The sequence below is a fragment of the Cervus canadensis genome, chromosome 32, assembly GCF_019320065.1.
Source record: "Cervus canadensis isolate Bull #8, Minnesota chromosome 32, ASM1932006v1, whole genome shotgun sequence".
Lineage (NCBI taxonomy): Eukaryota > Metazoa > Chordata > Mammalia > Artiodactyla > Cervidae > Cervus > Cervus canadensis.
Window position 1 is genome coordinate 1,278,407 of NC_057417.1, and position 15,860 is coordinate 1,294,266.

General features: G+C 39.0%; 1 protein-coding gene and 1 long non-coding RNA gene across 12 annotated transcripts in view; one reads left to right on the top strand and one right to left on the bottom strand.

Annotated features, from left to right (window-relative positions):
* The window catches only part of LOC122433432, a 73,099-nt gene that overhangs the window by 48,645 nt on the left and 8,594 nt on the right, over positions 1–15,860 (top strand). The gene's annotated exons all lie outside the window — the stretch shown is intronic.
* Positions 1–15,860, bottom strand: part of MRTFB (myocardin related transcription factor B) — a 205,890-nt gene that overhangs the window by 16,439 nt on the left and 173,591 nt on the right. For all 11 annotated transcript variants that reach the window (XM_043456391.1, XM_043456393.1, XM_043456388.1 and 8 more), the window contains 2 exons: positions 5,778–5,912; positions 3,562–3,809 (listed from right to left, as the gene is read on the bottom strand). In XM_043456391.1, coding sequence (XP_043312326.1) covers positions 3,562–3,809; positions 5,778–5,912 — 383 coding nt within the window. The remainder of the gene's footprint in view (positions 1–3,561; positions 3,810–5,777; positions 5,913–15,860) is intronic.

Genomic DNA, 15,860 nt, shown 5'->3' on the forward strand with positions numbered 1-15,860 from the left:
GTGCCCCAAGGACAGTGGAGCTGACAGTGTTCCTCTTCTTGATGTAGCAGCGTGCTTACTTTGGCATCAGTTTTCACTTATAATTTATGGACTTCTCTAACTTACACTACATTTTAAAAAGCTTATTTTGAAAGTGTTGGTGAATCTGTTGTACTTTTGTATTAACTCCCCTAAACTTTTCATGCTGCAGACAGGTTCTTTTGATGCCTTCTGGCTGTGATACGCTTGGCAACAAGGGCATTTTCTTTTCTGGCTGGATGATGCTCATTAGAGAAAGGTGCATGTGGTCGTCGACGCCGTACAACCAATATCACTGCAGCCTCAGGCTTAACTGTCAGTAGAAGCTGTGGTACTGAAGCTTGGTACCAAAGAGACGTTGAATTCCATATTCTGAAGCAGGGATCTGAGGTGACGGTGCCTCTGGGGTGAGGTCCACGGCTGGATGAACTTTCTCAAATGGGTTTTAAGAAGCCTGTGTTTAAAGCCAATTCTGGACTTGTCAACAGCTAACTCTTGACTTGCATCTGAGACTTTTTAAACCTGCCTGCATTATGCTGAAATTAAGTACTTGAAGTTTGAATGAAATGACAAATATTTTAAAATATATCACTATTCTTTCTAAAGAGTCAACTTTTAAAAACCATATTTTCAAATTATGAAATCATTTTAATCATTGTTTCTCAGCCTTATGTTCACTACTGTCCCCCAGAAAAGCTCTTTAGATAATTTTTCTAATCACTCTCTCTGAAATTTTAATACCAGAGATGCACTACATTCTTGTTCATGTACATAGGTCTGTGCTTTATCACATAAAAACTGTAAAACTGCCTCCAAACAACTTTTGCTTCTTCATGAATGATATCTTCTTCTTGAGAAGATATTAAATTTTTAAAAATTAATTTATCTTTGGCTGTGCTGGGTCTTCACTGATGCACACGGGCTTCCTCTAGTTGAAAGTGGGGGCTACTTTCTAGTTGCAGAGTGGGGGCTTCTCACTGAGGTAGCTTTTCTTGGTGCAGAGCACCAGCTTAGCTGCCCCATGGCACGTGAGAGCTCAGTTCCCAGGCAGGGATCGAACCTGCGTCCCCTGCACTGGCAGGTGCATTCTTAACCACTGGACCACTGGGGAAGTCCCCAGTGTAAACTATTTATTTTAGTCATGCTGAGATTCTAGAATACTCATTACTATGATTAACAGTATAGTGTTTAATTCAAGTTTTAAAATAACAAAAATAAGTTGGTTTATTTTTCCCCCAAATCAACAGAGGGGGAAAAGGTAGGTGGGATACTTGATGAATGCAGTCACTGCATGGCTGGGGATCCTGAGGTCCAGACACCTGCTGGGACCCTTCCCTTCTGTCAGGACGTGGCCATGTGGGAACTAAAGCCCCATGTCTCCAGGCTCTTGCTTCTCCCAAGATACCAAAGGGCTTTGTTATCAGTAAAGTTCCACCGCTGTGGGCACTACACAACTCCCACATTTGGTTTCTTATATTGAATTTTGGTAAAAGGAAACAATGTGTTTGAAAACAACATCTCCATTTTTAGGATCTGGAGATTACATAAAACTGGTGTCCGGTGAAATAAGACACAGAAATGAGAGCTCCTTCCTCCTCCGAGTTCTTGGATCTTTTTGGATGACGCTTTCTTGGGGCAGGTGGCTTGGTGACTTCAGTGGCGGGAGTGTTTGAGGAGAAGGGAACTAAAGCCTTCATGGAAAGACAAAGAACTATCGAGTTTGGGTGCCCACCACCCCCCTCCCTCTGCCAGATGTTTCTTCTCATCTGCAAAGCTGGCCCCACACAATTTCTTACATTACAGAAAGGATTATGTCATTAAGACACCACCTTTTATTGGCTCTTCAGTTACCAGTTTCCTCAATAGGGCATGGGGTCAGTCCTATCGACTGTGAGTCGCTGTGAGGATGCTGCTGAGCACGTGGTTGGGTTGCCGAGAGCACCCCTACTGTCCTCCTCCCTCACTGGGGTCCCACGGCGGCGGGGTGGGGGCCGCCTCCCCGGTCCTGGATGAAGCTGTAAAGCAGCAGTGGTTTGTCTTTGATGTTCGTCCAGTTCTCTGGCCTTCCCTGGGTCCCTTCCAATGTCAACAGCTCTCTCGGGCCTGCCTGCTCTTAAAATAAAAACATGCTACAAACACTCTTTTCTTCCTTCATCTCTGTTGCCCTGATGTTTCAGATTTAAGCACTTCACAGGAAGGTCTGAATGACTAATAGGTCTAATCTTCCTCAAGATATTTGGGTCTTCAAAGAAAAAAGTGAATTGATAATTCTTAGCATATGAGGAGATTATTTCTTACAGAGAAGCTTTTTAGTAAGCCTTAATCCTTTTCGACTCCTAGAAAATACAGGCTCTCCATGGAGGAAGGCTTAGCCTGTGTGTAGAAAACATAGGCTTCTACAGATCATGTGGTCATATATTGAGTGGTTGGATCAGAGTATAATTTTTTCTTGTCATGAGATTTTGGATCTTTTTCTAGAGTTTCTTTTCTCAAGTTGACTGTAAATAATTCCTTTTTCCTGAAAAGTGAATGAAATGAAGGACAGAGACTTTGCATTTTTATCTGTTTTCCAGAACAGTGTTCTGAGGATGTGTAACCAGTGATTTCCTCTAGTACATAATCAAAATTAGCTGTGGGTGTCCTGCTATGAGAGTTCAGTTTCAGAAATCTTCAGAACTCACTCCCTCTGTCCTTCCTGCTTGGGCTCAAACTTTGGACACATGTTCCTTTTTCATAGTTGTTGGTCATTGAGACCTTTTATCGTTTTTTGGGACTCCTGCCACCTGCTCCTTTCCTTCCCATTCTCAGTATACCTTCATACTCTTGTATCTGCTTTATTGCCAAGCTTCTAACTGGCTTTCCTACTTCCAGACTCCCCTCCAACACTGGCATCAGACTGTTCCTTCTTGCATTTTGATTTTACCTTGTCACCATGGTCCTCTGAAACATTCACCGTATCAAGATTAAAGTCTTCCCAACTTCACGTTTCTCTAGACATTGTCAAATCTGTCTTCTGCTTTCAAAATGAGTCATACTCTTTACTCAGGCCATTTTTCTCACCATGCAACATAAACAGGCATTGCTTGCTCTAACTCCCTCTGTGTTTGTGCTCAGATCATTCCTCTCGGCTTGGAAGGGTCCTTCCCAAGTTTCAGGCCCTTTCCCTCCTGCCTTTTCCATAAAACTTTCCTTGACCACTCCAGCATTTATGCTCAACTGTTTTTTTTTTTTTTTTTAAATTTAAAGTGCTTATATTAGGTTTACACTTCTCTTGCTTTTCTCATAGCACCTAATATTATTCAAGTAAACAAACAGGCAAATCTTTGCTGGATGAAAAGTTGTTTCTAACTTGAAAAGTCCAGAACCTGGTATGGAGGACAAAAAGTGAACTGGAATGCAGACTTCTCATGTAGACTTGACACTATGGGCTTTGATGACAACAGAATGGAAATAACCGCTGAGCACACACACATCACGGCGTGCAGCCTTCAGACACCAAGGGCTGCTCGTACAAACCACAGTAAACCCGGCCACGAAGCGTACTTGAGCGGCGCGGGCAGGATGGTCTGGTAGTTGTAGTGCTGCTGCTGCTGGCTCAGGATCTGCAGCTGCAGGAAGAGCTGCTGCTGCTGGAGCAGCCGGGCGTAGTTGGAGTCCATCTGCGGCTCATTCCTCTCCCCCTTCTGATCCGGCGGAATGTACTGGTGGTACTTCAGCTTCTTCACCCGGGGCTTGGGATCTTTGCACTTTTTGCTACGGTGTTTGTCATTCGGATTCTTGGGATGGCTTTGCTATTTTCGAGAAAAAAAGAGAACATTTTAAGAGAAAGCTGTCTATTCTACTGTGTGCATATCTGATTTGAAAAGGAAAAAAAAAAAAGTAACGCACCTTGGAAATTGGGATTGCCTCTCTGGAAAGCAGTACACTAAACACATTTTAGAAGCTGTGAGAACATTCATGTGCTCCCTGTGACCAAAAATCTTGCTCCTAAGAACTTACTTCTCCTGCTGCATTGTTCCCTTAGACTAAGGGCAATATGCTCAGTTCTGCATCACCTATGCAAGTTCAACAAACATTTGCTTTGGGTCCTGTGTGGACACTGCCTAGTGCTTACACATTACAATCTCCTTGTGAAAAAAGAGGCTTCACACTAAACATACAATAGGGAAATGATTAAGTGTATTTCACTTTATCACAAATATAACAAATCTTTTATATTCTGCGAATATTTTATGATCATTAAAATCTACGGTGAATACATAAAAGCAGAAAAGTGCTTCTAATTGAGAATAAAGCAGAATATAAAGCTATGAATTTCTATGGCAAATACACACAAAAAATGCTGAGTGATGTGAACATGAATTTAAAACATTTTTTCCAAAATATTACATTTTTATTTTGAAAAATGGGGTGTGGGACCCTGTCTTATGGTTAAGAATCAGATGTCTCTTCTGGGTTTTCATCTCCTTCATTTATAAGTTATCAGATCAGTTTCTACTTTTTAATATTCATATTATAAGATAAATTCATCTTTTAAAAAAACGGTCCACAACAAAACAAAAACAACACAAAGCAACAAGGTATAGGAAACTGTTTCTAAGATGCTTTAGGTACAAAGACACACTGGGGGCTGTGGGACAAGGAGGGAAGAGCTGATTCTACTGGCGCAGCTGCACAGACGCTCTCTGGAACTTCTGGCTCCAGTACTAAGTGATGGAATGGGGTGAAACACACTGATCTGGGCCCTGAAGGCATGGACCCCTGGCCACACAGATGAACCAGCCTGGAGTAGCAAAAGCCTTCTCTCTAGGAAGGTCAAGGACAAACGCAGGTCCTGGGGACAGAGGGAGTGAGGAGCACGCCCAGCTAACTGCCTCCAAGGAGGAGCACTGTAGCTAAATGAGAAGGAAGGACAAAGGCCAGACAGGGATTCAGAGACAGGGTCCTGACCTTGTTACAGCCTGCCTTCTTTGAGCCTCGGTATCCTCACCTGAAAGGTGCTGAGGCTTAGCTCGTTCTCCGAGGTCCTTTTTTAGTTCTAAAAGCTTGTGATCTGTGTTTTGCTCGTTTTGGCAAAAGCCACATCTGAAATGATTAAACTATTTCTCAGGTTACAGCTCCCCCTCCTTTATTTAGCGGTTCTAAATCCACATTAAAAAACTATTTTGACCAAGTAAAATGCAGGGAACAGTGCCATAAATCTGCAGCTTCTCTGAAGAACAAACCAAGCTGTATCAGGCCAAATCTACTAAACAAAAAAAACACAAAACACGTATTTTCTTCTTGAAAACCTTTAACCTGTCACATAATATATCTGTAATACTGCTGAATTTGACCTTGTGTATAGAAGTCTGAAATCACATTCCATTACAGACATCTGTGTGTGAGATTCATGAATCCCAAGTGCTAAAGTCTCTCTCTCTTCCTTCCCCTTGAGTTTCGTCTTGCGGGCCTGGTGGAAGCTGAATTGGGAACTGCTGATAAAGTGATTTCTCAACCCTTTCTGCACTGCTGTAGTTGTTTTATACAGACTGAATTTTGTGATGTTCTTCTGTGACGATCAAACGAGAGTCATTTGTTGAAGGTGGTGGTTTGTTATGAAGGCTGGGGTGACAAAGTCCTTCTGAGGTTCTGTTTTCAAGGCTTGACTAAAAGGCAGGCTGGGCAATATGGACACAGCCTCTGTCCTCCATGCTCAGGGCTAGACACCACAGTTGAAGGTGAAGTCGCTGAGGGTTGCACGCATGCAGGGTACCTACCTTCACCAGTGCTGGCCCGGGCTTCGCTGAGGACGTGGTGCTTGGGGGGAGGACGGGTGCTGTGGACCGTGGGGGAGGCTGATCCGCAGTAGGAGTTTTCAAGAATTCAGGAACTGCTGGGGACACTGGAGTAAACTGGCGGAAAAGGCAGAAAGGAGACAAGTCTGTGAAATCATTAACAGTGAAAACAGAAAAGCTAGAAAAGAAACAGAAGAAAAATATGGTATTATGTCTGAGACATAGATGGTGGAATAACTTGCTTTACGTCCATTGAGCCAATGATTTAGTTTTTGCCCTGATAGCAACGAGAAGCTAAAGCTAAATAAGGCTGGATTCACAAAACTCTAGTGTTTTCTTAGAACTATGGTCAGAACCGCCCTTTTTTGGCAGAAAGAAAGTCCAAGACTCATAAAAATGATTGAAACAGGACACGGTACTCAAGAGGCTGTTTTGCCCTATAGGTCACACTAATCTGGGCTAATTCAGACGTGATGCTTAGTTGTCACTACCGGCCCATGAATCCCCTCAACCTCACCCCAGGTCCATGGTCAGGCAGCCTCTGGTAAGAAAGCATCCACTTCTGGTAGGCCCGATCCACGCACGTGTCCTTAAAAGTGCTCGACAGCTTCTGTTCCTGTTTCCAAACCTGATTAGTGCTCTTGTTAACTACCGCCCCCCAGTTCTTGCAACAGAGGAAAATCTGAAGAATATATTCTAATAGGACTGACCTGTGCATTGACAGTCCCCTCACACTTAGAGCAAGAAGTGAGTTTGTTGCCTAGGTTAAATCCAGCAATTACTGAATCTCAATTTGGGGTCATATAATAATAAAGCCCCCAGAAACCACTCCCACTAGCAATCTTCTGTAAGTACAGTGTAAGTATTCATTTACTGGAAAGAGAAAGTACTATTATAATAAATCAGTTAAATGTTGCATATTGATTACTACTTGGACCTTGCCTTATCTTAAGAGAAAATGTCTTTATCATTTCTATTTCCCTGAACAACTCTCAAATTCATTACAACAATCAAAATCAGTTCTCTTGTTGAAGTATTTGGGTTTAAAAATAGCAAACTGTATTTTCCCTCCTTAAAATAAATGACCTGAAAACTCAGAGGGCTATTAGCTGCAAGAAATATGAAGCTTGGCACATACTGTCTCATCTGGTCTGAAGTTGCTCAGTTGTGTCTGACTCTTTGCAATCGCGTGGATTGTATAGCCCACTAGGCTCTTCTGTCCATGGAATTCTCTAGGCAGGAATACTGGAGTGGGTTGCCTTTCCCTTCTTCAGGGGATCTTCCCAACCCAGGGGTCACACCCAAGTCTCCTGCATTGCAGGCAGATTCTTTACTGTCTGGTACATACTAGTTACTCAATAAATATTTGTTCAGTGGGTGAATGGAAATTCCTGGTGGCGTTACTCATGCTGGGTCACTCCAGGCCTGATGAGCCTGGGACCTGTGGGTGGGTGCAGTCAGATGTCCATGCCCATGTCGCTTCTCTCCCTGAACTGTGCTTTCACTTTGTCATTGATTTATGTTTTTAAGTAACTAGTAGTTAACAGTAAGTGTTGACGATACAAAAGACTTGACTTTTTGAAGGTGGCCACATTCAATTTCATTTTCAAACAGAAATGAAGGGATTCTTCCATGAGTCTTGACACCTGTATTCCAGGGTGACTTCTGTTCCCAAAGAGCCTGGAGATGGCTGGCTCCTCAGTGAACCTCTGACATGCAGTGAATGATGATGACCTGCGGATCCCTGCTTTAAGGGATGTGGCTTTATGTCACCTATTTCTCTTTCATGTACTCTTTTTGTTTTTTTGGATACGCGAATACTTATCTTTGGGTCAGTTTTCACACAGGGGAAGAACATTCTTTGGCTATTGAATAACTGGCATATGAAGCAGAACCAGATATTTGAATTTTGAAATATGTATTTCCTTGCAGATAAATTCTACTAAACTAGCAAGCTATTTTACCAATCTAGCCCCTATTGAGTGATATGATAGTAATGATTTATTAGAGAGCAGTCTTAATAAATGTGGTATCAACTGTAATATTTATGAAAATGTATGGCCTCTATTTCTAGACCTTGTCTGATTGACTTCTGCCTTAATGCTTCCATCTTTTAGCTTTTTTGGCATTTTAGTTTGACTCTGCTACCTAGAAAACCACAGACTCCTGCATAACTCAACTGAGATAAATTGATTGTTAATTTTACCTAATGGGAAGATAAATTCTGGTTAAAAAGGGAGAAATATCTAAATGCTTCTTTACATATTGCTGGTCTTTTTTATGTGCCTTAGAAAGGAAACCTCCACCCCCCTACTCTCCCATCTTCCATCATATATCTAGATGTTGGAATTCCAATGGCTAGAATTACCCCAAAAGTCTCAATATTATTATTTTGGAAATGAAAGTATTCCAAAAAGGACTAAAAGAATATCCAAGGCATAGAGGATACTGCACTTATTTTGTTCTACAGTAAATTGAGCAATGTGTTAAAATCTTAATGCTTCATCAACATCAAGATCTAAATTCACCTTATGGACTATTAAAAATTTAATCTCAAAATGATTGAGAATCTTTTCTCCCAAAAAACAAAAAAGTTGCAAACTTTGCTTTGTTTTACTGGATCTGATACACTGTTCTTTTCACAACTTCTGGTCTCATGACAATGGTTGTCATTTTAATATGAAATAGGAAAACATTATTTTTTAATGATGGATACTTACACTTTACATAAAACTCAAAAGAAAGCACTTCAAATATTAAAGACTGGAGAAGGAAATGGCAACCCACTCCAGTATTCTTGCCTGGAGAATCCCATGGACAGAGGAGCCTGGTAGGCTACAGTCCGTGGGGTCGCAGAGTCGGACACGACTGAGCGACTCCACTTTCTTTCTCATATTAGAAATCACTATAGAAAAGTTTGCTACAAAAGAAAAAAGTAAGTTCAGAGCAAGTGTTTAAGCTGATTAGAGTTTTATGTTTCATGTATCTGCACTGGCTCCTTCTGAAAAGATGTAACACTTGCCAAAGACCAATCATTCATCTCTGGTAAGTTCCTTTTTCATTAGAATTTCTTTATACAATCTGGAGGGATAGAAACTAGATATTTAAAAACAAAAGTGTTTTGTACTGTAGACTTTAAATCTACAATAAATGTGTTTTCAACTTAGGATGTAGCAGAGATCTTAAGATGGCAGTATGCAAATAAGAAATTCAAGATGCAATTATTCTTTAAATATTTCCATATTCCAAGCCTCAGATAAAATGAGTCAAATACAAATCAAAAATATATGCTTTGTATATTTAGCAGATGGATAGTTTGTGTAAAATTCCAGCTTCGTTAAAACATATCACCTAACACTGACCCCTTGTTTCTGTATTACACAGTTGTAAGTTTAAGCATGTCATTTATAGAATAAATAGCTGAACATTAAAATCCACTGGCATGGTAGCTAGAGGACGTTCGGCTGGTACTTGAATATCTGACAGTAGTGAGGACTGACATGCGTCACTCATTTAAAAAAATCTATTATTTTTAAAAATGGTGGTAAAATATATGTAAAATTTACCAATTAAACCATTTTAAAGTGTATAACTGTATGTCATTAAATACATCCACATTGTTCTGCAACCATCACTACTATTCATTTTCAGAACGTTTTCATCATCCCTAACTGAAACTCTGTGCTCATTAAACAACAATATTCCATTCTCCCTTCTCCCCACCACCACCATCTACTTTCTATATGTATAAATTTAACTACATTTAGAGTAGAATCATACATTTTTCTTTTTGTGGATGGCTTGTTTCACTTAGTATAGTGTCCTCAAGGTTAATCCATTTTGTAGCTTGTGTCAGAATTTCCTTCTTCTTTTTTTAAAATTTACTTATTTAACTGGAGGCTAATTACTTTACAATATTGTAGTGGTTCCTGCCACACATTGACATGAATCAGCCATGGAAAATTTCCTTCTTTTTAAGGCTGAGTAATACTCCACTGTATATATACCACATTTTGTTTATCCATTCATTTGTTGATGGACACATGGGTTACTTTTAATGCTGCTAGGAGCATGGGTGTACAAACTGATATTCAAATCACTGCTTTAGTTCTTTTGGCCATATACCCATAAATGAAATTGCTGATAAGGTAATTCTATTTTTAACTTTCTGAGGAACTGCCATACCAAATTTCTATAGCAATTTGCACCATTTATTTCACAATTCCACCAACAGCAAACAAGGGTTCTAATTTTTCCACATCCTTGTTGACAACTTGTTAATTTTTGTTAGTTTTGATATTTGCTATTCTAATGGTATGAGGTGATATCTCATTGTGGTTTTGATTTGCATCTCTAGTGATTAGTGTTGTTGACTATTATTTGTTTGTTAGTCTTTATATATATCCTCTTTGAAGAAGTGTTTATGCAAGTCCTTTGCCCATTTAAAAATCAGGTTTTTTTCCTGTTATTTGTGAGAGTTCTTTATATACTATGAATATTAGCCCCTTACTGGATACATGATTTGCAGATTATTTTTCTCCCATGCTGTGGGTTGCTTTTCACTCTGTTGATAGTGTGCTTTGATGTAGGTTTTAATTTTGATGAAGCCTGCTGCTGCTAAGTTGCTTCAGTTATGTCCGACTCTCTGCAACCCCATAGATGGCAGCCCACCAGGCTCCCCCGTCCCTGGAATTCTCCAGGCAAGAATACTGGAGAGGGTTGCCATTGCCTTCTCCGTGATGAAGCCTAATTATCTATTTTTTCTTTTGTTGCCTGGTGTCATATCTAAGAAATTATTGCCAAATTCAGTGTCATGAGGCTTTCCCCTATTGTTTTTTTTTCCCCTCAAGAGTTTTTAACAGTTCTAGCTCTTATGTTCAGGTCTTTGATCATTTTGAATTAATCTTCATATATGGTGTTAGGTAAGGATCCAACTTCATTCTTTTGCATGTGGACATCGAGTTTTCTTAACACAATTTGTTGGAAAGACTGTCTTGTCTCCTTGAGACTGAATGACCTAGACACTTTGTCTTAAAATCATTTGACCAAATATATGAAGACTTACTTCTGGGTTTTCGATTCTGTTCCATTGGTCTATGTGTCCTTTTATGCCTAAACCACACTGTTTTGTGACTGGGATTGTGACAGGAATTGTACTGAGTCCATAGACTGCTTTTTGGCAGTACTGACCTCAGCACAATGTTAAGTTTTCTAATCCACGAGCATGTCTTCACACTTGTGTGTTTGGCTGACTTTTTGCAGCGATTCCTTTCTCATTTCCTATAGATATACATCCTATAGATATTTTCTTTGTTGTTACCATGTGAATTACACATAACATCCTTAAGCTATGACATCTAACTTATATTGATACCAATTTCAGTTATATACAAGAACTACTTTTATAGCCACATCTCCCCACTTTATATTATTACTGTCACAAATTACATCATTATATATTATGTAGCCGTTAACAGATTTATAATTTTTTGTGCATCTGTTGCTTAAATTGCTTAAATCCAATAGAAAATAAAAAGTGGAGTTATATACAGAAATTATAATAATACCATTCCTTATATTTGTCCATGTATTTACTTTTCTACCAGAGAACTTCATGTTTCTGAATGGCTTTGAGTTAACTATCTAGCATCTGTTTATTTCAACTTAAGGACTTTCTAGCATTTCTTATCAGAGAAGGCAATGGCACCCTACTTCAGTACTCTTGCTTGGAAAATCCCATGGATGGAGAAGCCTCGTAGGCTGCAGTCCCTGGGGTCTCGAAGAGTCAGACACGACTGAGCGACTTCACTTTCACTTTTCACTTTCATGCACTGCAGAAGGAAATGGCAACCCACTCCAGTGTTCTTGCCTGGAGAATCCCAGGGACAGCGGAGCCTGGTGGGCTGCTGTCTATGGGGTCGCACAGAGTAAGACACGACTGAAGTGACTTAGCAGCAGCAGCAGCAGCATTTCTTATAGGGCAAGTCGTCTAATGATAATGAACTCCTTTGATATCTGTCTGGCTTTATTGTTTTAATTTCTCACTCAGTTATAAAGGACAGTTTGGCTGATAAAGAGTTCTTGGTTGACAAATTTTCTTTCAGCACTTAAATATATCATCGAAATATGTCTTCTGGCCTGCAGTGTTCTTCTGAGAAATCCACTTATATTCTTATTGGGGAATTTCCACTTATATGTGATAAGTGACTTTTCTTGCTGCTTTCAAGATTCTGCCTTTGACTTTTGATAGTTTGATTATATAATGTGTCTCAGTATGAATCTCTTTGGGTTTATTCTCTTTGGAGTTCATTGAGCTTCTTGGGTTCGTATGTCCATTTCTTGCCTCAAATTTGACAAGTTTTGGGCCATCATTTCTTAAATTAATTTCTCTGCCCCTTTTCTCTCTTCTCTTCTGGGACTCCCATAATGCCCCAACTGATCAGCTGGCTGGGATCTCACATGTCCCTTAGGCTCTGTTTACTTTTTTCATTCTCTTTATCCTTAGACTCCATAATTTCAAATGACCTGTCTTCAAGTTTGCTGTCTGAGTCTGCTGTTGAACCCCTTTGATGGACTTTTCAGTTCAGTTAGTGTGTTTTTCAGCTCCATGATTTTTTAAAAACAACTTTTGTTGATATTCTCATTTTGTTCATATATTGTTTCCCTGATTTCTTTCAGTTCACTGCTTGTGTTTTCCTTTAGCTTTTTGAGCATGTTTAAGACAGTTATTTAAAGTCTTTGTTGAGGAAGTCTGACATGTTTCTCAGGGATAGTTTCTAGAGATCATTTTGTTGCTTTGAATGGGCTATATTTCCCGGTTGCTTTGTATGCCTGTTTTTTCCTTTTGGTTGCATCTTGGGTCTAAAATTGGGCATGCGAGGAAACATCCACCTCTCCCAGACTTTGCAGACTGTTGTTGAAGACCTTCACTAATTTTATGGGCCTTGCATGTCTTCATTTCCCAGAGTCTCATCCTGACTTCTCTGGGCATTAAGAGTTCTGTTTTATTCCCTTGGTTGGGAAGATCCCCTGGAGAAGGAAATGGCAACTCACTCCAGTATTTCTGCCTGGGAAATTACAAGGACAGAGGAGCCTAGTGGGCTACTACTGTCCATGGGGTCACAAAGAGTCTGGCAAGACTGAGCAACTAACACTTTCACTGTATTCTTTGATCTGTTAATCTGTTGCCCTCAGGTGTCTGTGGGTCTGCTGGTTACTCTACAGTTTTCACATGATAATGGCTCCTGCCACTACCTTCTATAGCTTCTGCTAGCCTGAGATCCAAACTATGCACTTTCCCCAGTCCGAGTCAAACAAATCAGAAACTAGTCCCTTACCTAGCCCACAACAGGCCAGAATACTGCAAACAAGTTCTGCTCTACTCCTTCCATCCTGAGGGACGAAACTGGGTATTGGGCTACTTCCTTTGTGCTAAGAGTGGGAAAGGATGAGTGAAAACACCATGGCAATGTTCTATGTTTTTGAATGTGGCTTTTTCTTAATTGGGTGTTTGGTTGATGTACATCTCTGACTGGTTTCCAGAGTTCTATAAAATTATTTTAGCCTGTGGTTTACTTACTGCTTTTGTGAGAGAATGAGGGCCTGGACCTTCCTTTGTTGATGGGCATTATCTTTTGTAGTGAGATAGTAGTAAGTATGCAAATATACGTGTAACAATCTCAATGTGAATCTATGCATTTAGTATTTCTGATTTTTTATAGTTCAATTATAACCAGTACTATGAATGACTATAAAGTAGAACCACACAGCAGAAGAGTGATTAGTCAGAGAAGCAACTATTCTAATCATTAATGAATTTGTTACTTTTGGTGGTAACTTCATAACAATTTCATATACTTTAGGATCAACTTTGGAAAACCTAGAGCCAATGTCCACTTTTAAAAAATACAGTCCTCTTTATAAAGTTGTCACATATTATTTATTATATTCTACAGAATCATGTGGAATGTCTATTACAACCTTGGTGTGACCATGTTGGTGATTCACAAGTTGGTTAAAGTGCCTCTTACGGGTCAGAATGTGAAAGTAAAATAAAGAATAAAACTACTGTTATTCATTTTTGGTATCTGAACTGTGTGAGACTATATAGTAGACAAAAAAATGTTATGTATGTATTTCTTAGGTTTATGTATGTACTTCTTAGGCAATAGAAATAATAGTTGTCACTATCAATCATAAGAGGATAACACAGGATGATGTGCTGGAAAACAGTCTTAAGAAGAGTATCATACTGTTTGCCTAATTAGAACAAAGTCATTTGTTCAAATCCTATGCAGGCCAGATCAGATAGATGCTTTTTCATGACATCTGCCCCAGATAATACACGCAAAGTAAGTTGTTTAGTGCCTGAACGACACTTAAGTAAGAGCTCAGCAAGCATTGGCTATTATTTTTATCATCATCTCAATTATATTCAATAAAGATTTATTTATTAATAAATGAGAAAGGCCTATTCTGCATAATGCACTATTTTAGGCACTTTCCTGTTGGTCACAGAACTGAGTCAAGAACTGGGATGGAAAACAACTTCGCAGTTAATGTTGGAACTCAGCTCAAAACTCTATAACTAGTCGCAGACTCCTTCCTCATGATATGTAAGTTATAAAAAGCACAACTGAAGGAGTAATAATAGAAATTAAAGTCAATGTCTTTGATGTTCTATTCAGGCCTTTATTGGTAAGTATTTGCAATGAAAGCTAGTCTAACTTTGATTATTTATTATATGTGTACCTGGCTTACATATTAGACCTTGCTCATTCTCTTTTTTAGCTTAAACCTAAAATTTCTCTATTATTTGGCAAAAGGTCATCTACCTGAACATTACTTGAAACAATGGGAAAAAATATTTTACCAAATTCCCTTAAGTTTGTCTTCTTGAAAACAGAGGGTAAGAGATGAACAAGGTTCCTTTCAGCACTACTTTGAATTTGAAAATGAACACAGATCCTGTTAGATCATACTTACAGTTAAACATCTGGGTGTTTATAATGAATGATTATTTAAATGGCTTAAGAAATCACTGAGAGAAAAAGAGTCCTCCAATTAAAAGGACCAGTGTCACAGCTCCTGGTACACACGTGTGGCTTGCTGTTCTTAATTTTCTACAGCTTTCCATTGTTCAAGAGTTGTCTCAGCATAAAATAGAGCTCTAGTATGTGATGTGTGTTTTATTAATATTTTGGCAAATTCCTTTCCAGATGTACTTTGATCAGAATTTTAAAAAGTCCAAGGAAAAGCAGTTTTAGTCTCTTTACAGACCACACAGAAATACATATTTCAAAGAATTTACATTTTGAAGGAAGGATGTAGTGGTATATTATATTGTTCACATTGTGAGGTCATTAGCTTTTTAGCACTGGGATTGTAAAAGTGTCTGAAAAATGTTTTTTGTCTAGATATTATGTGTTAAAAATTTTTTTTGGAGGAAATGTCTCTTTTATTTGAATACTTTTCCTGTAGGACTTAAACTTCTGGTATCTATCCGTGTGTTCTGAAAAAGAATTAAGGAGACTATATGTCATGAGGCATTTTGCAATAAAGCAAGGCATATAGAAATCTTGAGCCTAATTTGCTCTCAACGAATTATCCGTAAGTGTAACTTTTAAAGAACTTTAACGAAATTCCCTGAATAAGTCTTGGACTTTATATGAGGCCAAGTAAGAAAAGAATTGAACAGGAAAATTAGAAAAATGTGTTTAAGCCACAGGATTAAATGTGTAGCATAAAATGATGATCAATCACCATATGCAAAAACCTGGTTCAGGTAAACAAGAAGCAAAGTGAAATCTATGTCAGAGCCTCTCAAAAGTGTGGTCTGTGGACCTCAGTTACCTGCCAGTGACAAGGACAGAAGTCTTAGGAAAGCTGATGTCACTCTACTTTTACTTTATATTACAAAAGGATTAGTCCACAATACATTGGAAATTAAACTATATAAAAAAACATATTATCCCTTCACTACAGGCAATTTGAGGACCACTGGTCTATAGTAACTAAATTCACCATCAAACTCCTATACTGAATTTCCTTTTTCTGAATTTCCAT